The following is a 27,486-nucleotide window of genomic DNA, read 5'->3' on the forward strand; positions in this document are numbered from 1 at the left end:
CTGTGTCATTGCCACAATCCTGTACTTGGCTGTCCTCTCTGTTTTAAATTAAAATAGATGAAAGCTGTCGAGCCAAGCCTGTGATAGAGGCTAATTTGATGTGATATAATTGATGAACTCTAAATCGTCCCACTTCTCTCTCTTGAAACATTCTGACTGGAGCTCAAAATGCCAGGGTGCTTTGATTTACACTCTGTCACTTTTATATTAAAAGTCTCAGTGTAGCAGCAGTGAGGGATTAACTTCTTCACAGTATTTCTTTCTAATCTGTAGAGTATGCATACACACAGGCTGGTGCAATCCCTTGTAGGAGCAGTACTGGGAAAGTCAGATTTGCTTTTTTTCAGCTGGTTTGTGCACAAAATTATTAAGATTAATAGAATAGCAACCTGACTTCTGCTGCTACAGATATTGCCAAGGTAGTCTTCTGAAATTACTGTTGTGCTTCTTATTTCAGAACTGAATTTTTAACTTTTTGGTATATTTAATGCTTGAAAACCCTCTATTTCTGAAATTCTGATATAGCTGAAATATTTTAGGAGATTAGACAGGTTCTTGTCCCTTTAGCTTTCTAGGTAGCAACTCAACTCTTAAAATAATTCTCCAAAGAAATGTTACACATTTCAGACTTTCTACTATCAGCAGTTTCTTGATTTTTGTACTTTCCTGTTCAAGATACTCAGAGCAAGCTGTCTTGGTTTTTTGGTTTCTTTCAAAGGTAAGGGATGCTCAGTGGCCTTGATTTCTTATTTCTCTAGCAGGAGTGGAAAGCTTTTCCATCAACTTTTACTGTCCAAGTATTCTTGAGCAAGCCCCATTGCAAGTGTAGCGTCTCACATCTGCTAAATCAGTTGTTTAGAACAGAAGCAACATGAACAAAGGAAAGCTGCTTTAATTCACATTATTACTCTGATCCAACAGCAGAACTTCATCAGTTTCAGAGCCTCTTGCTCCCCTGCACAACATGAGCTGGCTCTGCCCACATGCCATTCCCCCCAGCAGTGTGTGCCAAATTCTTGCTGACCTGAATGTACCACGTATGGTGAACAAATCTGTGAAGTTTGAAATATTTCTTTGGCTAGCACCCAGGCTTCAGATGGGCATCCTAGTTTCAAACCCCTTCTTGCTGAAAATGCCAAGTGGGTGGGATTTGTTATAAGGAATTTCTGTACATTTGGAGCAACCAGACTTTTTTCTGGTCTTGGCTATAACTTATAATTATATCTTTACTAATGATTTGATTGAATGGCTGATGTGAAAAATACAAGGTATTAAAACTTCTACTGGATACAGTGGTTGAGCTAAAAATGAGGCTAATTTTTAAAGAAAAGGGCCCTTGTAACACAGGGTCAAAATTTGCAAGGCTTTTATGGAAGGCTTTTACTCCCCCAAGACAGTAGCACCTGGTACTGTAGCTTGACTATTCAGCTCCTCACCGTGGGGATTCGTGTGGGTCAGGGCATTTCCATCCTGAAACTGGCAGGAACACTGGTCAAGGTACCTCTTTTTAGTCCCCTTTGCAAGGCAGTGACAATGATGGTTATTCAGCTAAATACGCCAAAGATTAAAGCTTGAAAGCATTTAAAGGCATCAGTCAGTCATGGTACATCACCAGTTTAACTTCCTTAATGGTGATATCATTTATGCTTCAAGGAGCTTCTAAAGGATCACTATAGGATAGTTCTGTGATTGTTGCTGGTGCTGCACCTAAAAAGTTTAATTTACATTGTCACTTTATCAGTGTACCAGTAATATCAAATAATAGATGGTTTTAAAGAATTAGAGGTAATAATAAAGGCAAACTTCACCTTTGCTGGAGTACAGCCCGGTTTTCCTACTCAGGATTATTATTTCTCGGCTTTTATAACTTTTTTATGTGTTTCAATTTCATTAAAAAATGAAGAAAAATAAATATAAGCCTTGAATTCAATGTCATCTGGAAAGAAAATCTGAATATTTGATCACCTGAAGTGACTATGGGGCCTGGCATCCAGGTACATTTCAGACACTTCAGCTTTTTATAAATTGGCCTAGCTCCAATTCAGTCATTATAATTTGGACTGCAACTTTTCACATCACTTCACACAAAAACAAATCCAGTGTGTCTATCCGTTTTTGTCACGTAGGTTAAAAAATGCATTGACATTGTTTGCAAATTAAGATATACATATCTTGCACTTTAGCTTCTCTTTAAAGTAATAGTATGTACACTGCTTTTTTTTTCTGAATTTCTCTGTGCTAGGGAATAGTCTCTTTTTAAAAGTTTTTTAGTTAGGTCCTCTTTAAAAAGGTTCTTAACTACCTACAGTGAAAATGGGGTACAATATCAAGCAGTAAAGTAGCAAAATGTGTAGGAGAATGCTTGCTGAATATTTTCAGATATCAAAACCTGGTTAAATTTATTTTAGAATATGTAGAGAATTAGCTAAGCACATATGTGATTCCAGAGCCTGTCAGGGTTCCAAGATTTCAAGTACAACGAGAGATACCTCCCATCTAAGAAAAGAAGAGGGCAAAGAAAGGGCTGGACAATTAGGCACCAGCCAATTTATCATGAATTCTTAGGAGAGTATTGGGATAAACAATTTTTACATGATCTGTAGGAATGTAGAAAAAAAACCCAGAGAAGTGAGGCATTTAATGTTAATTTTTTCAAGCACAAGTTGTGTCAAGCCAAACCCAATTTCTTGATGCAACAGATTGACAGACCTTTCAGATGAATGGGAAGTGAATGTCAAAGTGTGTTCTTGAAGTTGTTGGATAGAAATTGTTCATTATAGTAAGGGAAAGGTGCATCAGGTGGGCTTCTGCTGGAATCTGATTCTGGTGTTGATTTAAGAGACAGAAGGGAGCACTGAAGATGGGAGCAGGAGTGGTGAGATAACATTTACATACCCACGTTTGTTTACAGTTGAGAAGGTTGAAGGGAAGCTTCAGATTTATAAAGAACTCCTGTAAAGCACACGAGAGTTTTGGGGGAGATTTCTCTTCACGTATAGATAGAGAATGGTCTCCACTGCAGACAGTACAAGAAACAATTGGCTTAAATTTCAGCATGGAGAGTTAATTTAAGTGTTCTGGACTTCTGGAGGAACTGTGGGACCACTGTGGCCTTTTAGAAAGAGAAACATCTGCCAGAAGAATCATGATCACACTGCCCTTGTGTAGGAGCAAAGCACAGGGGTGGACCAAGTGATCTCATGGGGCACTACTTAAGCCCAGTTTCCTTTATCAGAACATATTTGCTATCTTTAAAGCAATTTGAATTACTTTAGGAAGAGCTGGGAATTACCAGCTTGTCATCTGTTGTTTAAGATAAGTAACTAAAGCTGTTTTTTAACAGTTATGATAATGATGGACAATATTCATGGTGCCTCATGTCAAAAGGCCGTAGCTTAACAATGTTGATAGGAAGGACTGAGATTTTGTTATTTTAAGGAAGTTTCACACTGTGGCTATTTCACTCATAAAAATGGTAGCTGCGTTTTTGAGTAGTTCTTTAGAAAACATTTTGAAAGCATTATTTATGTGGCACCATGGTAGATGACAGAGTTCCAAGGGGCAGTTTGCACCATACAATACTTGACTCTCTCTTTCATATTCTGAAATAATTTCAAGACATATTTTAATATATTCACTTATAAACAACTGTCCTCAGGCAAATACAGAATGTTTTCTGTGGAAACATTTCAACATCTACAATTAGTTGACCTAGCTCTTTTCTCTGTACACAGAATTACTTTGCAGAACAAGCATTTTTAGAAATTGTCTGTCAACTGAAAATGGCTGTGATAGCTAATAGCAAAATATTCAACAGTTTGCTGAAAGGATTTTTTAAACCCACTCGATTAGGGGTAAGAGCACAATTCTGGGGTTAGCAAGACCTACTGAAAAACTTAAGTACATCTTTAGGAACCTTTAAAATGTTTGTGGTTACTGATCTGCATAAATGTACAACATGGATTCACTGTGATCCAAGTGAAAGCGAAAATAGGATTAGGTCTTGTTTAGCACTTCTTAAATTTTAAAGCAGGAAATTGAATTTTGAGTTTAATATTGATTCTTAGCACCCCAAAAATCTCCCCATGGCAAAATATTCTTTAGGGAAAAAATATGAAGGATCAAACACAACCTTGTTGTAACGTGATCCCCCATAAATTACTGGCAAATGAGCAATCACCCAGGGTGTCCCTTTCAGTGTTCTAGAGATGGGAATTCTGTTCCAGTATCACAAAGTTCCAAAAGCTGAAGTCACAGCAGATTCACATTTTGCTCTTTGCTTGCTAATGTGCAATACATTAAATATCTGTTCCTTGGATCTAGCAAAAAAATGACCTTTTCAGGGCTCATCTTTTTTTCTCACTTTTGATTTGTTCAAGGGAAATTGCAGACGACTGGTATTTGGTTTCCAAAAGGGATACATAAAAACTTGACCTTTTGGAACTGTTATTTTTTGGGGATGTGTACACTGTATTTTAAGTATGTCTTAGCTGTTGTTTGCTGGACTATGTCTAGTTTAAATAGCCCTTCATTTTATTCAGTATAAGCTAGGACAAAAAGTATAACTCCTCTCTTTTTTTTTTCCCATGACAGATCTTTGCACACGCCTGAGAGCACCTTTTCTTCAGGCAATTTTACAAGAAAGTGATATGGAATAGGCCCTGGTATCTCAGGAAGTTTCCACAGACTCTATTTTGCAGTGCAAATAGCACGTTATGCTATGTCCATCATTGTAATATCTCATTGCCTACCTGAATGCACGCTTGTGTCAGGGAGCTTTCCACTTAGCACGGTGGGAAATGAGGCAGAGGGAAATGATTCTTTAGGAAGTTCGTGATGGAGGGAATGACCGAATTCAGATTGTCAGATTCTGTCAGAACCATGGCTATTCCTGCTGCTTGGTTTCCTGTGCCAGCTTTTATCCATCTCTTAAAATCACTGTACCTCATGCAGTCATGGAATAGTGAGCTTTTTTCACCTAAAACCCAACAACAAGGTTTAATGACTGTGATCTGCCTTTCCAGTGAAAGCAGCTGATTTGGAAATTAACCAAGTCAAATAGTTTATTCAACATGTAAATGAGAAATTGCTCTCCTTTCCAGCCATATAAATAGCCATTTTAATCTGAAGAGATTTTCAACACCAAGAGTTACAACGAGAAAATTTACAGGGAAGGCAGGCTTTGTCTTGTGCAAATTACAGTGAATGATCAGAGCTTCATTAAAATATCACTATGTATAATTCAGATTGAAAATGAGAACTTAAGATTTAGGAAGAGAATTAAATTGTGTTTCTAACTAAAATATCGGTGATCCACGCAGATGTGTGTAATGTGCAGATGTGGCAGTAAGAACCTCCAGGAATATTCAATGAATGGGTGAATTGCATCGTTTAGAGAGGCTCTGGTTTTGCAGGGCTGTCCATTTACATATGGTCTTAATTTTTTTAAGCCTTGGAGCTTGTCAAATGCAGTGCGATCAGAAATTCGTCAGTGCATCTCTCTGAAGTTTTGACATTTTTTCTCCTTGCAAATATTTTTCCTATAAAACTCAGATTTAATGCATGGCATTGTTAATGCTTCTATTGTAGCCTTTGGATGTTACTCACATCAGCAGTTGACAGTACAGAAGCAGCAAAGGAGGTGACCAAGTTGTAACTGCAGACAAGTCAGAGCTGCAGGATGAATAAGCAGAACAGGAATTTCAAATTAGACATTTGAAAAATCCTTGTCGCTAGGAGGGTTGTGCAGCACTGAGCTAGACAGCAGTTTGCAGAGAGTTGCAGAATTACCATTTTCCTGGGTGTCAATACTCACCTTGACAAAGTCATACATGTCCAAGTACCACTTTGATAGTGATGTCATCTAGGAAGAGAACTAAACCCATCTAAGATGTGAAGGAAGAAAAACTACAAAACCTAGGCAGTTGTTGCTGTTAAAATAATAGACACTTTTCCACCTGCCATACTCTTATTTCTGGAACAGTGTACTGAGACTTCCTGGCTCTGTTTGGCAGTCAGAAATCTCCTGAACATTTTTTCTGGTGTTTCCTACCTCTTACTCCTACCCCAGTGTGCAGCTGCCCCGTGACCCTGGGCATGCACAGTGGTCAGTGCACCCTTTATGGCACACTTTGGGTACCTTTGGTTGCCCGTGGGCTACAGGGGCTCGTTAGAGGTGCCCAACAGCAACAGAAAGATCTTTGAAAGATCTTTGCTCTGTTCATCCTGTTATGGAAGTAAAATGGCCTCATTCTTTTCAGCTCTCCTAATCTCTCAGTCTCTGTAGAATGTCTGCTGCTGTATAACAAAGAGAAAGCACACCTCTCCTAGTTCCTAACAACTCATGCACTTTATTAGATTTTTTTTCCAATTAGGGCTTTTCCAGGGCAGTTATGCTGGAAGGTGAACAGCGTAGAAAAGCAGTGCTAGTCAGAAGAACAGTATCCAATTCCACATGAGAGAGCAAGCCTTAAAGTAAAAAAAGAAACAAAAAAAGAAGCAAAATGGTAGCCTTTCCTAAAATACAAGACTTGAAACATGTCAGTCTGAGTTTGATGAAATATTGTTTTCTGTTTATATTAACTCACTGTAATATGTATTTGGCATTGTTTTATTGTACATGAATACAATATAGGCATTAAAATATTTTGAAAGTGATGTTATCAACCAAGAGCAAAAAATATCAAAACATTTATATTTAAATAAGAACTGTGCAAGGAATAAATTTCCTTATTATAGCGCATACGAGATGCCATGGAACATTTTGATTTACTCCAAATTGCATTGATCAGAGGAGTGGTATCCCCCACGAAAATTTTTTTGATCGATGGTAAAATTGAATTGTATTCTCAGGCAACTGCTTTCTTGAGATAAAATTCTAGATGGGAAAGCAGGTCCCATTTCAAAATCCTTATTTCACTAGGACACCAAAACTTAAAATTATTATAATCTACAGCTAAGATGTCTACATGTTGATGCAGAATCAGGTGAAATGCATATTCCCATGATAGGGAAATAATTATGCCAGAATGATTGGGTTTAGAAGAAATGTTTTTAAATTATATGGGTGTTGAGTGAGAAATTGACCTAATTTATAGTGTCCTAGCATCTTACTGTTCTTCACTGAAGACAGCTATATTTCTGTATTTTATATGAAAAACTCCTCAACAGGATATAAATTAATACTTTGGAATTGCTGCAAAATAATAGAGATGCCTAAAAAAGTTAATCTTGTCAATAATCTTGTACTTAATGAGATTTAAAATTATGGTAGAACTTGAAATTGGTTGTCTGCTCAGTCAGATAAATGCTCATTGAATTTCTCAGCCCTATGCTGAGAAAATAATATTCTTAATTTCCTATGCTTTAAAGTGAATATTTAGAGATGTGCCTGCATTCCGAATGATATAGATTAAATTTGTGATAAAATATTCAAATATTACATGTTAATACTATCTGTTTATCTGATGTCTCCAAGTGAATATCCCTAATTACTGGAGAAGTGTGGGTCTGGGGTTTTTTTTTTTTTTTTCTGTGATTTTTTTTTTAAACTCAGTATATTTTTTGGAATTGAGTATATAAAAGTTACAGTATTATAGTTTCATTTTCCACTATCCCCTGTTTATTCTGCCTCAGTTGCAATGAAATCTGTGGAGGGATTTTTGGTTTTTTATCTCTTTGCTGAGAGGGTAAGGAAGAGCTTTTTCACTCTTCTCATGAAATGCCTGTTCAAAGAGTTTCCACATTCCCTTGCCCTGTGGGTGAGGTAGGAATTCCCCATAACTGGAAGCTCAAGAACTTTGTCCCAATATTGGTACAAGGACAGTTGCCAATGGTGGGAGGCGGTGACCTTTTCCAGCCACAAAACTGATTTTAAACGTCATATCATCTTCTTGTATCTGTCCTCATTGCATCTTGTTCTTTTCTGTCCTGCACCTTGCAGGGAGCTTTAAAATGATGAAGGGAAAGCAGCAGTGTTTTGAGTAAAACGCTTTGATGTGCGAGTGCTCAGCTGCCAAAATCAGCAGCGCTTTATGGGCAACCAAACATTTTCAAGTTTCCATTCTTATTTACAGAGCTAATTAAGAATCTTTGTAGCACTCTTTTCAAATGGCACACTATCAAAATTACAGTGACTGTCTTGTGATGCTGAGTGCCTGACCAGGAGAAGAGGCGGAGAAACCTACTGGCCTTAAAAATGAGAGAACCTATCAAATATACATTTGTTTTTAATCTGCATTAAATAAATCTTTTAAATAGTAGTATGTGCATTTGGAACATAGGTTGTTCTGCTTGTTTAAGTATTTTCCCCAAGCAATTCTATTTGTTTAAAACAGTGTTTGTTTCCCATTAAGAAGTAAGTACTTGCCAATAGCTCTGCAGACTTAGAATACAGTAATGAGTTCCATGTGGCAGGACTGTTATAATTACACTGTTTTCTTCAATTTTTGCTATTTTAAGAGGAAAAGGAGGTACATATAGTAATTTTAGGATGTAGTGACTCATTATTTTATACTTTAAGTTTTTGTGGTCTTTCTTAAGTTCTTGGTAAGACTGGAGGGTCATAGTAGTTCTTTCCAGCTGTAATACCTATTAGAAAATTGTATTGATGCAAATCAATGCTGATGTAAATCCTAGACAGAGACCAGCGGTTTCATGTTGAAGTAAAGGGTTAAAAACATAATTCTTGACCATCTAGATATTCATACTTGGCTTTTATTTATTCTCAGTATAAAACATGCAGTTTTGCCCACAGACATATTGATTGCCCTCTTGGTGTGATATACTGGGAGCCCATTTGTGCAGGTGCTTGCTGACAAACACACTGCTTGGTTATAAAATCCAGCCCTTGGGAGTGTACTGGCTGTGCACTGAGAGGTTCTGGTCTGATTTTAACATTACAAGCGCGTCTTTAAATTTCTATAGACAGTCTTAAAATGCAAGTTGAGGCAAAATGCATAAGAAGCACTACAAAACGAGTTTGTTGCTTTGTAACAGATCTTGAATCAACAGTGTTTATTAGTAAGCTGCCAGCAAATATTTGCTTGCATACCTTTTATTATTTCAAAGGCTTTTATTAGCAGTATGTCACAGTGCTAGTGTCATTTACATTCAGACACCACTTTCAAATGTTTTGAGCTTTCCAGAGATAACAGGGAGAAAAACGTTAAGAAAATGAAACAGATCTTTTCTAATAAATAATTTTTGCAAGCATTTTGTCTCTTCAAGGTTCTGTGACATCCTGTTCAGCTGAAGGAATGCACCACTTGAATTGCACGACTCATTCACCTTAAATATTTAATAATGCTTTCATTAGTTGCACTGAACCAGTGGAGTAAGATCTGTAATATCTACTGCTGGTCATCATTTTTATTCATTGTGGTTTAATAAGCATTATAATTACAGACTGAGGAAGAAATATGAGTTAACTTTGTGGTTTTGCTTGGGACTTCTGTGCACACTGGTATGATTGGAAGGGATTATACAAGCTCTGTGAGCATAGTTGAGTGTATTCTAATGTACTGGTGCAGAGTTCCCAATCCTGGCACATTATTCTTCATATGAAAGTAACACCAGAAAAGATCCTGCATAAAATTGAGTCCTGACACTATTAACTCCATCTGGCTTAGTTGTGAAATATGAAAATTTGAAGGCCAAGTGGTCTTGTTTTTGGCAGGTGTTCTAATGCATGCATTATCAGTGGAATTAGACTTCAACTATTTTTACCAACCATTTCCTATATTTGCTTGTAACTTACACAAACAGCAGTTATTTAGAGAGAACAGTCAGTTAGTGAAGCTTTCATTTGGAAAGTTTGTCAGAGTTCAAGCTAAAAGGCCATTTGTAGGCATCAACCTTCTGTGCTTGTTTCTCGAGTTAATATAGATGGTGATGATTATGATTTAGTATAACTTTCTCACTTGGATATCACAAAAGTGGCTGTGTGCATGCTGTTTGCATTCTTATGTTTTAATGGGAGGTATAGTAGGGCAGACTGATATCTGGTGCATTTTTTAATGTTTTGTTAAAACATCATTTTTTCCTCATCAGCAACTTATGCGGGAGCGACAGCAGATGGCCAGCCGCCCCTTTGCTTCTGTCGATGTAGCACTGGAAGTAGGAGCTGAGCAAACAGACTTTCTACGAGGGCCATTAGAGGTAGGAACAGTGGTGCTGACAAGGGACCATTGTGATTTGCATATTTATATTGCCAGTCTCATCTGCATCTGCTTCTGAAACCAAGCAGCATCTGATTACCTGGAGCTGACAAGTCTCAGCTATGTGTGTTTTGTCATTTCCAAGGCACAGAGTTTTAATCTCATGACATAAGCTGTACCTAAAACCACTGGAGAATCCATTAGCCTGGGCTGGGGTGACAGGCAGCTCACCTGGCAGTCCTCTTGTGATGGATGTGAGCTGAAGGAATGTAGGACTTGGGCAGGAGTCAGCAGCAAATGTCATGCTCAGTCCTTCAAGTACACAGTGCCATCTAGTTAACATCTATCTTAATTAACAGAGATTACAACAAACAACCTAACTGAAGCACCTTAGAGTAAAAATTCAGTGTTGCTTTATACACAGAGGTTTAAAGCATACAGACTGCACTGCATGGTTCTGTTTGTAGGAGATGGCTACGTTACTGCATTCTTTTATTGCAATTGCAGTACCTTGGAAAAGAAATAGTAATATGTAAAGCAATATAATATTGGAATGGTGTAATAATGCATGAAATGGATTCTAGAAGTTTCACCTGGAAATAGAGGGAAAATTACAATATGTGGATAATAATGAATATCTAATCTAGGTTCAGAATTTGGAAGATGGTCTTCTACTCCTCTTCTCCCTTAACTTTATTTACAATATTGTGTTTACTTTACAGTTATTACTTCAGCCTATTTATGGTGGGGCCTGGGAACAAGGTGTGCTAGCTCTGAAATCTTTCAAGATTATACTCTTCATTGCTGCCAATTCTTCTTAAATTCAAAGCTTCTCTTACTTTCCTCAATTACCAACCTCAGTGGAAGGTTAAATACAATCTATCAAAGCTCCAAGGTTCATGGAGAATAAGTGATGTGAAAAACAGAAGCATAGCAGAAAGAGAAAGATTCACCTATTGAGTACTTATCAAAGTGAGGTGCTCTGTCCTGCTATTGAACAGGAAGTCATCCCAATTGTTCTTACTGTCACCATTTAAATATTTTGAATAGATGGTGAATAAAAATGACAAATCTCTTTGAAGAAACTGTATTATTTTCTGACTTAATACTAAACCCCTCGTATTCAAAACCACCTTATTTCTGTCTCTTATCTTGGACAAGAAGACCTCTGCAGCTCCCCAAGCTGAGGACACATTACACTGCAGTTAAAAGTTAATTTTTTTGCAATTTGATTTCATTGTCTCTGCACTGGTATCTGAGATGTTTTCTTTTCAAATGGAGGCAGTGAATGGACGATGAGGCATCCATACTCTAATTTTGTACATACTGATTATTTAATTAAACTTCAGAAGTAAACATTCACAACTTAATTGCTACATTTTCTTTCTCATGTTTTTATTTACCATTAAAAGAGATAGATCCTAAAATATTTTAATTATATTTTACAGTTTTTATTACCTTCTTTTGTTTTCCTAGCCAAGCATTTTCTAGCAATTGTTTAGAATTCAGCATCCATAGTGGTTTTTTCTTAATTAATGCATAGTTATACACAAAATGAGGTCCATTCAAAATTTCCTTGGAATTACAATGATCTATATCTAAAAAAGTAATTGTGCTGAGGATTAAATGAATGTGATTCAAGTATTGATTGTCCTTTGGTATATATTCTGTAAAAATAAAGGGCGATATTAAGCTTCTTTGTGAAAGGACACTAAAAGTCTTAGTTGCCATTCTGTTCTTCGTATTCTGCTCTTTTGGAATGAGGGCAATCCAGGTCACACATTTCCAGGATACAATGCTCAAGAACAGAATAGTACTAAATACCTGTAGACTTGATTTTATTGTATTAATTTAGAATCATTAAATTACATTAAAAATTTTGTCATATCTGATGTCCGTTGGCCCTTTCTGAGGCTGAAAGCTAGCGATCTTTTGGGGAAAGAATGAGAATATATGGTAACTTCAAAATGTTCTGTTGGCATTGCAGAGATCTTGCACTGATATACCAGGGGTTCCAGTTTTGATGATGGTGCAATGCATTCCCTCTCCTCACACTTTTATTGGCATCGTGTGTTACTCGCTGATGCTTTGGACATTGTTGTTACACTTCTATTGACGTTGGAATAACTCCGACACTTCCAGTGACACCACATTGATCCGTGGGCTCTTTGGGCACTGGGTAACGTCACTGAACTCTTGCAGACTTTGCTGCAAGGCTCCCATTCAGCTGCACAGTAAAGCTGCTGTTGATTAAGGTCACCTGCCTCACGTGGTGGTGGTGGTTTTGTACAACTGGTGCTCTACATTAATGCTCTGGTACATGGCAGTATTCATATGACTGCACATGGTAATGCCAGGATGCTGTTTGGTTAACAGCTACATTTTACATTTATTTGTAGATATCCATAGTAGCTGTTTCACTGGAGAGGTTCAGTTTGGAATAGTAAGGCACTTTTTACCCAATGTTCAGAAAAGATTTTTAAAAAAACCCCAAGAGTATAAATACTGTACTTACAATGGTTGCCTAGTTTAGATAATTACAATACAACTGATAATATTTGGCTCTATTTTCAGTTAGCAGTAATATGTAACAGATTAAAATAAAATCCTGAAAATGCTACAGAGGAGAGTTGAACCTCGGTTTTGGAGTCTCCATCCATCAGTCTATCTTTCTTAATGTTTTGACAACAAAATGACAGTATTTCCATATTAACTCCTTCAAAAAACTTTAATCTGCGTCATATTCCTCCTCTTCCCTGTCTAAGTGGGTTTTTAGACATTGGCAATAGCCTTTGTTCTTACCCATTTAAACAACATTATTTATCAGTTTTTACCTCCTCAGGTCACCTTTCACATGATCAAGTCTCATCTTGTTTTCCATTCTGTCATGTTGGCTTTATTACAACTCTTTAATGTTTTTTTGTCAGTTTAAACTTAACACAAAAGAAAGCAGACTTCATTTTTCCTTTGCCCTCCTTCTTTCCTGAATCACACCAACCTCTGCCTTCCTAATGATACTGATGTTAATTGGGATGTTATCCCAATTCCAAATGTACCAAGCAACACCCACTTCTGTTGTGCCATGGTATTAATGATATTTAACTCATGCTCGTCCTGATCTGCATCTTCATCTCCTTCTGTAGTGGTTTCCATTGCACAGCTTGGAGGTGATGAAGTCTGGGTGAGCCCTTGCAGAGAAGGTGAAGCTGGAGGCAGGACACCCCTCACTCCATCCTGGGTGGAACAAGAGCAATCTAAAGTTACTGTGGCGGGGGAGGAGAAAGGCAGTCTGGAAGGCCGTGACCCTCTGGATCCCAAGAGGGGAACAGTCCAGTGCAGCTCTGGTGAAGTCACTGGTGAGCCAGAGGAAGGGAAAAGGAGAGAGAGAATTCCCAAGAGCCCCTTGGCAGCAGTAGCACATAGCGCAGGCTGTTCAGAGCAGAGCCAGAAAACAGCAAAAGCACCCTGTCCAGAGAGTTTGAGAATATTAGCTATTTTGTGATACCACTATAATTTTTTTTTCAGTACCACAATCATAAAAAAAATCAAAGTAGCATCATAGATCAATAGATACTCATTGCTGAGCTTCTTGGCACTCAGTGCCCTCAGTGTTACAGTGTTTTTTATTCCTTTCATTTCTTTTTTCCAGACATCTGAGCTATTTCCAGACTTGGTTGCTTTTTATTTCCCAGTATATACCAAAAGCTAAATCATTTAGGCTATCTTCATATTCTAAGCCTCCTTTAGGCAATTTTTTTTTCCCCTAAAATGTAAATCACTTTTGAAGAGTTACTTCTACTGTGCTGCTGACAGTCATTCAGTTAATCTATGCATTAATTGAGAAGTAAAACAATTTTGTTTTTTCCTCTTTGCCTAATTTCTGAGTATTTTTCTTTTGGAAATGGGGACAGATGATTTCTTTAGGTAAGATAAAGTAGACACTGCTGTAAACAAACACTTCATTTCTGGTCATGCTAAGACTCTGAACAGCAGCATCGTACTGTGCTGCATCTGCTGGAGTAAAGACAGGCATGTTACTGCCTGCAGAAGGACCAAGTGCAGATTTAGTGCTGTGATGATCATCCATTTGATATATTTGTGGTATTACTTGGATTTTTTTTTTTCAAATCGATGTTATTTCATAATTATTTCTGCAGAAAAGCACACAGTAGATCTTTCAGCCATTTTGCTGTTAAATTACTGCATTTTCCTTAGAGTTGTCAGAGATATTAGAGCATCCTCTGCTTCTGACAAGGTAGGATGATGTCAAAAATTTTGAACTTCTAATAAAATCTATGTTTGTTTCTCTAGCAAATAATGTTTTCTAGTGAGTGATATTTGTGATGCATTAAATAAGTTTTGAATTTCAGGCCCTTTTGATAAGTATGAAGCAAATATTGGCCATTATTTGTCATTTATTTGAGTAAATAATTGGAAGATGTGCACTGACACAAGCAGCCGTCATTTTATACAAATAATGGCTGCTGGAAAGTAAAGTGACTTATCAAAACACATTAAAATCCTGTAGTAGAGAGTTGTGGACTTTTAAGTAATCGTAGTATATATTAATTAGTTGTGCTGCTGGCTTCTCTTGCCAATAAAGCAACTTTTTTGCTTGGTTTACAAATAAATCTAGTTAAGGTGGGTTAATTTTCTTATATAATTTCACTAAATCAGTGAGTAATTTTTGAAAATGCAGCCTGCCTTATTTTGAACAAAATTCACCTAGTTGCATGCTTCATCAGCATTGCACCTGCATTGTGTTGATGACATAATGTCTAAAGCCAAGGAACAGGCTCTTCCCAGCCCCTTGGTACAGAGCATCAGCTTCCTCTTGATATGCTCAGTTCCTAATATTAGTCTCAGTATCAGAGGATACTTTTGCCCTTGCAAAAAAGCAGTAATTTATTTTAGATAATGGTGAAATTTTCCCTCTAATGGTCACCTTGTTTCCAGTGACCATAAAGGCAACATGTATTTGGCAACAGGAGCTATCAAAGGCCATCATAGCTGCACTTCTTGCCTACTGAGAAGTCTTGTCATAGTCTTGAGCTGCTCTCTGTAGCTCAAAGGGGGCCAGAGGAGAGAGAATCTAGGTGAGAACAATGTGAGCAATCAGAGACCTAAAAATTACAACTACAATGAAAAGTCAAGGAAATTGGAGTGGGCTGGTTAAAGGAGTCTGAGTAATAACTTGCAGATATGCAAAAGGTAAACAGCAATCAGGAGGGCAAAATCTTCCTTGTATGTGCTGCAGGTGGCAGAGGTGTAATGGACTTAAATTGTAGTAGGGAAGGGTTAGGAAGGTATCAGGAAAAGCTTCTCATAATCACTGAAAGCAATTGCCTGGGGAGGTGATGGAATTTCTTTTATTGGGAGCTTTTTAGAGCAGGATGGACAAATATTTCTGAGGTAGTGTGTACCACAGCTGCATTAGATACCTCCTTTCAGCTGTCTTTATTGTTATTCTGATTGCTCCCTAGCTCTTCCTTCTTCAGACTCTCTGAAAATGTTCCATTTCTGTTATTTGAACACCTTAATTACCTTCAATGCAATGTTAGTTTTCTGTTACTGAATATTTATGACCCTTCTTTTTACTTTTGCTGTTTTATTCATTGACTTGCATCCTTCGTTTTCTCCCAAGATCAGAAACTCTTAAGTCATCTCTGATCCCAGCCTCTCCCTGACTGTAGGTCTGCCAAACATAATCTCCATCCTATTTGGAATAGCTTCAATATTCTCCTTGAAGTCTGTACTGATGATGTAATTATTTTTTTGTCTTAACAAGTGCATTGCCATTTTTATAGTCTTTCAAAACCCTAGACTACTAGATCTCAGAGAAATATATAGTCAGATGTCACACCTGACACTGAAGAGGAGAATCTGTATTGGATCACATTTTCTGCTTTTCTGTGTTACTCAAAGATCATGTTAAATTTGCTGTCCACTACCTCAAGAACTCCATTATTTTGTGCTGCACTTCGACCTTGATGGCTCACTGCCTGCTCTGCCCCCTCCCTCAGTACTGTTCATCCAGAAAACTTTCTCCCGAGCTATTGAATCACTTCATGTTAAACCCTACTTTCCAGCATTTTTCTTTCTTTGTAAAAGATTCCTTCTCATTGTGTGGGTTTTTTTTGGTGATACTATGTGCAAGGGATGTTATATCACCAAAATTCACATCTGGTGGTTCTTCACTAGAGAAAAACATTTACCCCAAACAGCGTTGTTTGGTTTGCACCACCTTCTTACTAGGTTTTTCATTAAATAAGATGTTTAGATTTCACACTGTTTTGCTCCTCATGAAGTGGTTACACACAACAGGGTTGCTCTGCCCAGTTAGGTATCTTTACATTTGTGTAAGATTTTTATGACTTCACTCTGAAATGTATATCCAGAAATGTGTGAGCGTTCTGAGCCTAAGATTCAGAGCAAGCACCTCACCTAGCTGCTCATGCAAACTGGTCACAGCTATAATTTTTGTGTGTGTTGTGTATACTAAATCAATGTAAAAGGTATAGATGTTCAATTTGTTGCACAGAATTACATTAGCAGTATTCTAAGGTTTCTGAGTAGCATTTTTCCTCTCTGGCATATGGGAAAGCTAAAAATAACCTGAGAAATGCTGCCTGGAGTAAGATACATTTTTTTTCATGCAGACCATATTTGTGTGCGTGTGTTTATTCCTAAAATATACACTAACACCTCAAAACCTGTTGATGTTTTGCTTGAGTCCTTAACTTCAAGTTTTAAAAAATTCTATATCAGTTCTAAAGTGTACTCAGTCCCTAAATGTGCAAAAAAAAATTTAAATCCCTATGTTCTTTTCTCTGCTTCTTTATTTCTGTCCTCATGGGCAAACAGGTGTTGTGAGAAAACCTTAGACATGATGTAGAGGAGGTTTGTCTAGATGGAGGTTGATTTCCTCATACTTCACCCTAACAGGAGAACTTATTATCTCATGAACTGGAGGATCTGTAAATTCACAATTAGTTCTGAGAATCTGATTTTGTGTAGGTTTTTTGATAAAAATGTATCTTTCCACTTCGCAGAGTGCATTTGGCACACGTACTGCATTATCAGATGACTACAGAAATTGTTTGGGTAAAAATATATGATTTGTGTTGAACAAAATTGCAAAGAAATTTCATGCTCAATTAGAAGAATTTTGGCTTACAAGCAAAGTGTAGGTGTTTCAGTGGTATTGGCATGCTGTGAATGGAACTCCTAAATCAATGTATTATGCATAATTGCAAATCCAGAGTATCAAAGTAATTGTTCTGATTGTTTTAAAGCAGAAGTGTTTATATGTTTCTGGAAATCTTATGAATAACGAAACTCTACCTTTTAATAAATTCAATTTTTGCAACATCTTATTTCATAAAGTAGACAGGTACAAAATTCAGCAAATTCAAAGCAATTTTATATACTTATATTTTTAAGTACCCTTAGGATTCTCCTTGAACAAGACTTGGTCATGGAAATCTTGCCTTTGGCTATGAAATCCATGAGAATGAGATATTTCCAGAATAATTTAAATTGAATATACCAAAGCATGGAAAGAGTTATGCTATCAGAAGAACTAAAAAAGCACATAGATGGGAATATTTCTCTGTTTACTGGACCTTTCTGTACCCCTGATTTGCACATGCCATTCTCTGACTGGCTGCTCTTTTAGCTACGTGTATTTTCTTGGTACCTCTTTTGGTTTTCGTTCAGAAGTTATTTCTTATCTTTAAAGTAGGACATTTCTGTCTGTAAAAGGAAAGAGGAGAAGAAATAGGTACAGAATCTATAGCATTTCATCAGCCATTTCCCATGTTTCCAGGTAGAACTGGGTACTAGAGGGTGCTCTTTGATGTTTAGCAACTCATTGTCCTTAGCTCTAATTCAGAGACTTTACCTTCATGCTTGTTTCCAGCTCTCTACTCAAGATTCAGTTCTGCCTTCCACCAATACCACTGAAACTGCAGCAGACACAAGACAAGAGCACTGCCTGGGCTTTTCTTCACAAAACTTGGCAACCTGTATGTCAGGCAATATTTAAGTGATGCTAGTTTTCACTAAAGTTTTATAGTTCTGTACCATCTATCAAACTGGATTTGTGCCTGAAGTGAAAATAAATTATTTGCCTAGAAGGCCCCTGCCCTGGATGGCTCAAAGGTGACCCAAACTTCAGAGAGCCATGCCGTGTGCCATCCAACACATCCAATGTGTTTTCCATGACTATTCAACCCAGCAGGCACTTTACTACTTGGTTCTGTCTGCTGTGCGTTGGACATCATAATTCTTGAATTTCTGGTTGCATGGTGGCTCAATTTCAAGAAAAAGGTTGAAGCTTGTTAGTTTTTAGGTAGGCTATGAGCCCCCACTGTTCTGTTGTCTATCACAATGTGCCCTATTAAAAAGTTTGTCCCCATGTTTCTTATCAGCTCCCTTATCAGCTCTTGTCCCCAGAGATTTCTCTTCTCCAGACTGAACCACAACTCTCACAGCCTTTCCTCACAGGAGGAAAGGCTGAGATCCTCCTTCTCTCTGGTAATTTTGGTGGCCCTCCTCTGGATCCACTTTAACAGGTCCATGTCCTTCCTGTGCTGTAGAAAAGTCATCTCATTTTTTTCCCCCTGCATATTGTGAGAGTCAGTTTCTCATTTCCCACTGATTGTTCGGGAAGGTGTGAGTGCTTACAGACAGACTGGATCACTTTGGTGTGAGTAACTCAAATTTTCAAATAAACCATGAGGCTGCTTTATGACTTACAGGGTGTGGATTCCTTTCACTGGCTTTAGCAAAGCAGACGTAGAAACATTGTATGGGGTGTTAATTTCAGTAATAATCTGAAAAATTATCTCTTCATACCAGGAGAACCAGCAAAATATTGGAATTTCAAAAATGAGTCGGCTCAATCAGGATTTATGGTAGGATTCTTTAATGGTACTGAAGGAATCTTCTCCTTGGACCATTTCTTCTGAAAATCAAAAGATTATGAATGGTACACTGCAATAAGCTAAACACTGCAGTAAAGTAGAAGTTAAAAAGGCAGTTAGACTGCAGTGAAATTGGGAAAAACAATGAGTTTGTATCAGGGCTATCTCCTTCAAAAAATCAGCAGTATTTGTGATATGTGATCACTTCCAGATATGGCATATCTGTTAGAGCTTCCTATAACAAAGACTGTAAAACATTATTGTTCATTAGTGAGAAGCAGTAAAGTTTTTAACGGATACATAAGAAATAATTTTTTCCCTTTTTTCATCTTTGGTATATATAAATCTTACTAGTTTTTTATTTAAAGTAGAATTTTCCTTTTCTGAGTGCCATTCCTTGTACTATATCCTTGGCAAAGGATATAGTTTTTTTTCTTATCTTTATTATCCAGCTTTCAGTAAGACACTAGAAAGTTTATAGAGGTAGTTGCTGTCACCTTCTTGTCTCAACTGTTTAGGCCTTTAAAAATGATGTACAAATATTGAACCAGCTGGAGTTAATAGTTATTCTTTTCTACAAACAACTTATTGGTTATTAAAGGAAAAGTCACTGAGCTGTTGGAAAAGTAGGCAAGCAATTTATTTTATATTGAGAAAAATTTCGAGTTGTAGGAATCTGAAGGAATAAGATATACCCTTCTGAACATGTTTAAATGTCATTTTATGTGCAGAAAAGAGCATTATCCAATGACTCACAAATATAATTTATGTTTTGCAACACCAAGCACACAAATGCAGGACGGTCTTTAAGATCACCACTAAATTCACCAAGAGTCACTGACACGACTTTGGCTGTGAGATCCAGTGAGATCATTTCCCTCTGGGCATATGGATGCTGTAAAATGTGTCTTTCTTGGTCATTTATTTTTCATGAAGGGAATTTTAAATTTATATATATATATATATATAAAATATATATATTTATACATAGCCACTTTCTTATAAATTTACAAATAAAGTCAGACAAACATAAAAAATAATCTTCAAAGCCAACTGTCATGTACTTCTGTGTACCTTCAGGCATTGATCATGAATGTTATTTGAATTGCTTTTTCCCATCACTCGTTGAATTCAAGGTAGAGTTGCACCAGGTCCTAATGCAGCACAATGTAGATCTTCCAGTGTACCATTAAAAGGAAAGTAGTGAAATACTCTACTTACTCTGGTGGTTTTATTGAAGAATAGTGGATTTGTGTGTATGGTTAAATACAGAGTAATTGCAGAAATTTAAGTTGAAAAAAATGTTTTAGTTTTCCCATTTCCTGCTATAATTAAATGGTAGCAGAGCATATACAATCTGAATAGTTGGGGTTTTTTTTTCTCCAGAATAGTTAGAGCATCTCTTTTCATTCTTTTCATTAGGACACTTTCATGAGCAGTATTCATTGAAATGGCAGCAATGTGCAGCATGTTTTGATCTAGCAACAGTTTATAACCAGTTTGCAACTACTTTGCAAAATAAATAGCTAAAGAAGTATTTAAATAAAATAACCGAGATGTCTGTGTCATTAATGACATTTGATTCTGTGGAGGTGTAATAGCTCAAGGTGAAAAGGAAAAGAACTGAAAGGAGTACTCAGACAGTGTAGGTACACACGCACTACCTACACCCATTGGCATCCACAGCTGGAAATGGCAGAAATCCAGTGCATTTAGTGTGTGATGTCATGCTTTGGGGTTGGCTTTTTTTTTTTACACATACATTTGGGCTTGAATTTATGTGAGAGGGCAAAGTCACAGAAACTTGTCTAGGATTTGGGATAAAGGATAGGGGAATTTGTGAAAGTCTGCCAACCAGCTAATATTTCAGTAACATTATCGATCTAATCCAAAAAACTTATATATCTTGAAGCACTTGGAATTGGCTTTGTTCCAAAAGGTTCTACTGTGCAAGATGGGGAAAAAAAAGATAGATAACGGTTTGATTACAGACTTTAGGTAGCATTTTAGATATGCCATCTTAGCCACTGAGTACCTTGAGGATAAGGTCTAAAACCTTGAATTTATATTCTTTAGAAAGCCAGCACAGAAAGCAAAGGGTGGAGCTGATGTTTTTGCAGCAATCTCTGTAATATCCCTTGCTGCTGAGGTGTGCTCTATTACTCTGTTTCAGACAGTTTTTCAAAGGACTTAAAATATCCAAGTGTATCATAGAACTGAAGCTGCCATTAAGAGGTGAAAGTAGTGCAATCAACTCATTACGAGGGGCAACAATTTTAAATCAGCTGGGAAAGTCAGATAGCATTATTCAGAAGTGCTTAAGGAGAAAGCATTATACAGAAGTGGTTAATGAGAGCTAGGACTGAAGGAGAAATTCAAAAGCTCTTCTCTACAATGGGTTATAATTGATCATTGCATGGTACATCTGTGTAATTGTAGGGTCTTCCACGTGCTTCCCCCTGCTCACCTGTCTGTCCATCTTTAACAAACCAGCTTTTCTCTAGTAGGCAGATCTTCTCTGAGCACCATTCTGTTCTAACATCATGACCATTGAGTTTGTTACAAGGTGAGCACTTCTGACAGACAAATGCAGCTCTTTGTTAGCTGAGTATTTATGGCACTAGAGATCATCTTCTCATCAGCTGTTTTAGAGACTTCACATTAATAGGACCAGGGAACTGATCCTTGTTAGGAGAGCTCATGTTAAGCTGAAATTCAATATTTTCACTCACTGAACTTGAATTAGGCAGTAAATGTAATCTTTAGAAAATAGCATTCATCATGCACAATAGAATCATAAATAATTTAGGTTGGAAGGAACCTTCTGTAGTCATACACAATCCAAGAGACTGGAGAGGAGCCAAACCCTTGAGAGAGTATGGTGAGATTGTTTAGGGCCCTGTTTGATGGGGTTATGAATATTATTAAGGAAGCTGATTCTGCAAAGTCACTGGGTCCTGTTCAAATGTTTAGCTACTCTCACTGTGACAAGCATTTACTAATATCTGACCAGAATCTCCCTTCTTGAAATTTCCTTCTACTGCCCATTTTCTTATCCTTGTGAGAAAAGGATGGAATTACCAGAGTCAGCAGAAGACCCCAACTTAGATTTCTCCTTTTAAGACTGAACAAATCCTTTACTGCCAGACTTTTCTTCTAATGCTTAGGCCATCTCTATCTCACTGTTTTGTTTGCAAAGATACAATGGAAGATTTTTTTGAGGGTCTTGCTGAAGTCAAAGTGAATACCATCCAGCCTTGTCTTCCTCTGAATCTGTCATGTCATTACCAAAAATTGCCATGTCGGTGGGGCAAACTTTGTCTTTGAGAAATCTGTGCTGACTATTCCTTGCCAAATGCTTGTCCTTCACATGCCTGGACAGGGCTTTTAGGGGGATTTCCTTCATAGTCTTCCCAGGCATGGTGGGGGAGCTGGGTGGGTTAAGCAGTCTGAATTTCCCAAGGTCTTCCTTCTTGCCTTTTTTAAAGATGTGTGTAACCCTTGCCTTTTTATAGAGATCGGGAATTTCCCTTAATCACCACAGCCAGTCAAAGATGGCAGCATCTTCTCAATGACATTGCTCAGTTCCCAGTGTCCCTACTGTTCCTGGAGACTTGTCTGTATCCAATTTAAGTGATTCCCCAGCTCATTTCTCTACTTACTCAAAATGTAAAACATGAGCAAAACCTAAAATCTGTGTTGCTCAGGATTTCAAGTTCTTTTGTGTGTGTGGAAAAAAGCTGGCTGTAAAGTTCTTGCAAAAGCTGGAGAAGTTTCGATGTTAATTTAATCAAAGAACTGCTATAAAGGCACTTCCTTCAGTAGCATCATGTAAGAGTGCTCAGTGTCTGTTTTTCTGCTGATACTGGTAAGAAATATTTCCCAAGTTTTTCTCTTATGCCAGCCCCTAAATTCTTTTCCTTTTTTCTTGGCCTTCATATTTTAGTAGTTGCAATGTGTACCTTTGTATACGATACAGTGTTTTTTAAAAAAAGGTGTTTAAATTTTGGCAGTGCATGTGCAGTTACAAAACACAGTTGAGAGTTATGACTTATTTGTATAGTGAGATAAGTTCGGGGTGGGTTTTTTCAATGTTTTTTAGTTTCACAAGCTTTGTGGTAAATTAGGCACAGTTCAAAATGATACCAGCCCAGAAAAGTTTACTGAAGCTCAGAGGGCAATAAACATGAAATTTGCAGAAGAACTTTGTGTGTGGAGCAATAATTGACCATAGAAAGCATCCCCAATATGGGTAGGGAAGAAAAAGTTTCTTTGTTTCTTTCTTTCTTCTTTTTTTTTTTTTTTTTTTTTTTTTTTTTTTTTTTTTTTTTTTTTTTTTTTTTTTAAATGCAAGATGCCTTGGCTGGAGTTCAATTTAAAGATAAGGGGGACTATACTGAAGCTGCTTTCTACACTGTACAAATGGGTAATGCTCTTTTAGTTCTTCAAAGAAAACATTAAAGAGAAAGTAGATTTCAGGTGCCTACTACAAAGAGTAAATAAGAATTTTTTTTCTACACCTGATTTTGTTTGGCTTTTTTTCTTTTTTTCTTCTTTTTTTGGTATTATGTCAAATTACAGTCTTCGTATTTGTGTTTGACAGCTGCATTTTAAGGGAGTCCAGTGTTAAAAATCATCTCTTTTAAGGGCATCCTAGTATTTCTTTGCTACTATCTTCTCTGAAATACCCTGACCCCTCTTCTTAATTGTAATAAAATTTTATGTAATTTTCTTCTTTTCTTCTTTTTGGAATAGGTGCATTCATTTGACTAATTAAGAAGTCTCAATTCCATAATAAAGGCATCATCATCTTTCAGTGATTTATTGATACAGTTCAGTCTGTGAGAGTCTAGGCTGTGTATTTTAGGTCAACAGGTGTGCTAACAAATCCAATTGATACAGCTTATATTACTCAGATGTGTGTATGTATCTTAGTAATGGCTCTGGTTTTCCAAGAGAGGTGATGGAATTATGAGCTCCCAGGTGCTGTAGAGTGAATCATCCCAAATAACTTTCTCCTAAGCATATTAGATTACTAAAGCATATGAACAGAAGAGTCAGTGTGATAAAAATATGCTTTAATTGCTTTCACAACAGATGTGGTTATGGAGTCTGAGCTCTAGATTAGCAGTATCCTTGTAATCAACATCTCTTCATTTAAACTCTTCCAACAGATAAACCATGTTCAATGACAATCTTTGTGATATGTTAACTTGTGGTTGCAAATAATGTAATGCATGTCCTAATCTTTCAAGCATGTTCGCATTGCAGTCCTGTCCTTTGGAGTAAAATTCAGAGCAAACAATTTTATAGTTGGTTGCACTGTGACAGAATTTACAAACAGAACTACTTGTGTGATTGTTGTATCTGTTTTCTTGGGAGAAAACCCTTGAGTGTGTGATCTAAAACAGCTTTTGAAATTGGAGGAGTGGCTATCTTGGAAAGTGAATCCACAGTGTTGTATAAAAATACTTGAACCTGCAAACTGAGAAACTGTCCTCTGTCTATGACGTGATGTCCCTAATGCAGATACTGATCTACTTCTACAGATATTTTAATCCACAATGAACATGACACTGAAGTTATAAAGTGTTGGTATTGGTACCCTGTTCCTTAGCTGGGAATGTCAGTTAAGACAGTGCATTAATAATTATGGGGTACATAGTGAATCTTTTAAAATTTGTATTCAGAAATTTCCTGTCACTAGTTTAATGATATCATAAGCAACTTGAAGTCAAAGTGACACAAGAAATGGTACTCAAATGTCTCATCTCTAATGAATGACAGTAATTAGCCATATTTCAAGGAAAAGATAATATATCACAGATAAGGAAGTTCATATTTCATAAAGTGCCCATTATGGGAGACGTAGGGCCAAATGAACTCTTATGTTACACTCATATAAGCTCTTCTATCACAGAATATAATGTTAAAAGGATCATTCTAAAGTAAGTTTTAAGATGGAGAAAACTTCTGAAAATTGATGGCTTTAGTGAACAGTCAATGCTGTATCTATTTTTTATATATTTATTTTTATAAGGACTCATGGGAATTAAAGAAAGGCAGTTTGGTTCACCTCTGGTCATTTCCACAGTGACTCAAACAGTGCCAGCTTTGTCTTTTTAAGAAGGCTAAAAATAAAACAATTGTTCTCAAGTACCTCAAAGTCCTTTGCTGCTTATAAAGCCTGGCATGCATCACTGACCCTGTGATATGGGGGCCTTGGAAATGATCTGTGGAAAGGGAATGAGGCTTCCCACATTGAGTGGAGATCCAGATCTTTCTCTTCCATGTTACAGTGGTCTGAGGTTCAATAGGATGTAGCTGATTGATACCAGAATTTAAATCATCCCATTATCTAAAACTGGGAATATTAGGTAAATAAAAATGTTTCAATTTACCCACCGTGAGTAAAAAGGTGGAAAACTGGGAAATGGTGATCAATGGAGTGGGTAAAGGCTGTGACTTAATCCAAACCCTGCCCATTGCAGGAGCTGCACTAATGTGTAGAAACAACTATTGGAAAGCAGCAGAAAGGGGAACCTCAGTGTACCTGCCCTTTATGCAAAGTGTCCCACCTGTGACCACAAAATGTGTGAGTGAGAAAAGTGGTGCATGTTGGAGGGGATGGATCCCCCAAGAAGGCTGTGGAGCAGCTTTTGTTCCAGTGCTGGGAACCTGCACACAGGTGAGGTGTAATATGGATGAAGTCTATGCCTACAGAGGGCTGTCAGCTTGAAAAAGGTGGCCACAAACCAGGTGGTGCTGCTTTGTGCAGGAGTGAGGCATCTTCTCATCTTAAAGCACACAATGGAGGCTCATTCATAGGAAAAACCATATTGCTACTCTCTTTAATTTCTCATGTGAAAATGTTTGTGATTTCGTGTCTCAGTTTAGGATTTTGTGTTCAAACTCTAGATTAAAAAGCAGAATTGGTGCATGCCTGGCTGTGTTCAAGAGCATCTTACTGAAAACAGTCAAGCCTTCGATTTCTGCATGTGGTTCTTTAGCAGTTGTCTACTAGGAATCTCACACTTAAGTGGAATAAAGGGGGAAGAATATCAATACTTCTAGCATTCTGAAATCTCATTAAGTTCATAAGACTTTGTTACTGACTCTGAGGAGAAAACTCAACTTTTTTTAAAAGTATTTTTCAATCTGTTTCCATAAAGATGATCTGTAGAGTCTTCTGTAGAAATATAAGTTTCTTATAAAAATTAATGCATGAAATTTAGTTTCCTCATAAATTGCAATACTGTTTATACAGACATTGTATTTGAAAAGACATGTAACTTTTCTTCAGCAGTTCTTGAAACGGAGTCATCGGTATTTCTACAGGTGACAGATTCAGATTCAGAGTAGCAATTTGGAAGGAATAAAAGATGTACTGTGGACTGGAACAAATTCCTGTTGTATGAATTCTATCTGAAACATCCCGTTGATGTGTTTGCGTGTTCAGAGAAAATTAACACCGTTACAGTTCACTTTCCTTCCTTACAATGTGAAGCTGAGTTATCACTGTTCTAAGGGTGTGGCTTCAAAAGTGCTTGAAATGCTTGCAGTGCTCCAGATTGTCTAAAGTGTCATAATTAACAAAGTGAGGTTATTCCAGTATTATCTAAGAGTAATTTTTATAAACTGAGAAGTGTCAGTGGGGTATGGAGTCAGGCTCCCTGAGGTGTGAATGTGCTTTTGCTGATTGATAGCTTTGCATAATTTAAGTAGTAAAATCTTTACAATGCAGATGAGAACCTTTGAGGGAAAGCAAATACAGTATTTTAGTAGCCTTGTAGCTATTTAAAACATTCCATATGAAATGATGTTTATTTCATGTTTAGGTTTAGAAATGCTTCTTATGTATTAGTAGATAAACATCCCACTTTACACACAGAAAAACTGACAGAGAAAAATTGGAAGCAAGCCCAGGTTTTTCTGCTCCTTATCCAGTGACCTACTCATAAGTGACAGTATTTATATTGGTCCTTTCCATCTAGATATGGCTTTCAGCATAAGAGAGGCAGTAAAATATAGCCCAATAATTACTGCAGCTTCTCCTAAGAATACAAGGCTTAACTAGAACTCATTCAGAAATATGTTGTCAATTTAAAAACACAAAATAAAGTGTTGGGATGAATTTCTCCTGGAAGATTTTGCTATTGTAATGCCTATTGCTGTAGTAATCCATTTTTAGATGCCTGACTCAGAACTGAATCCAGAGCCATGTGTGGAGCAGAGCCAAGAGGGAATACTGAAAAGGGATGCCTCTTCAAAAGTACCTCAAACACAGCAGAAAGCTGATTCTGTCAAATCAGGATTTACATCTGAAAATGATCTCCTGGAGTTGTGCTTGTGCTTCTGCTCTCAAAAATCAGAGAGAGGGCTGCTGCATTTCTACTTTGGCT

The 27,486-nt window shown here is 37.2% G+C and overlaps 1 protein-coding gene across 4 annotated transcripts in view; it reads left to right on the forward strand.

Moving 5' to 3' along the window:
* Positions 1 to 27,486, forward strand: part of ATRNL1 (attractin like 1) — a 435,696-nt gene that overhangs the window by 307,748 nt on the left and 100,462 nt on the right. For 2 of the 4 annotated variants that reach the window (XM_038140021.1, XM_038140023.1), the window contains exon 27: positions 10,051 to 10,158. The exons of the other annotated variants lie outside the window; for them this stretch is intronic. In XM_038140021.1, coding sequence (XP_037995949.1) covers positions 10,051 to 10,158 — 108 coding nt within the window. The remainder of the gene's footprint in view (positions 1 to 10,050; positions 10,159 to 27,486) is intronic. 4 annotated transcript variants of the gene reach the window in all.

The sequence above is a fragment of the Motacilla alba genome, chromosome 6 (genome assembly GCF_015832195.1).
Source record: "Motacilla alba alba isolate MOTALB_02 chromosome 6, Motacilla_alba_V1.0_pri, whole genome shotgun sequence".
Classification (NCBI taxonomy): Eukaryota; Metazoa; Chordata; class Aves; order Passeriformes; family Motacillidae; genus Motacilla; species Motacilla alba.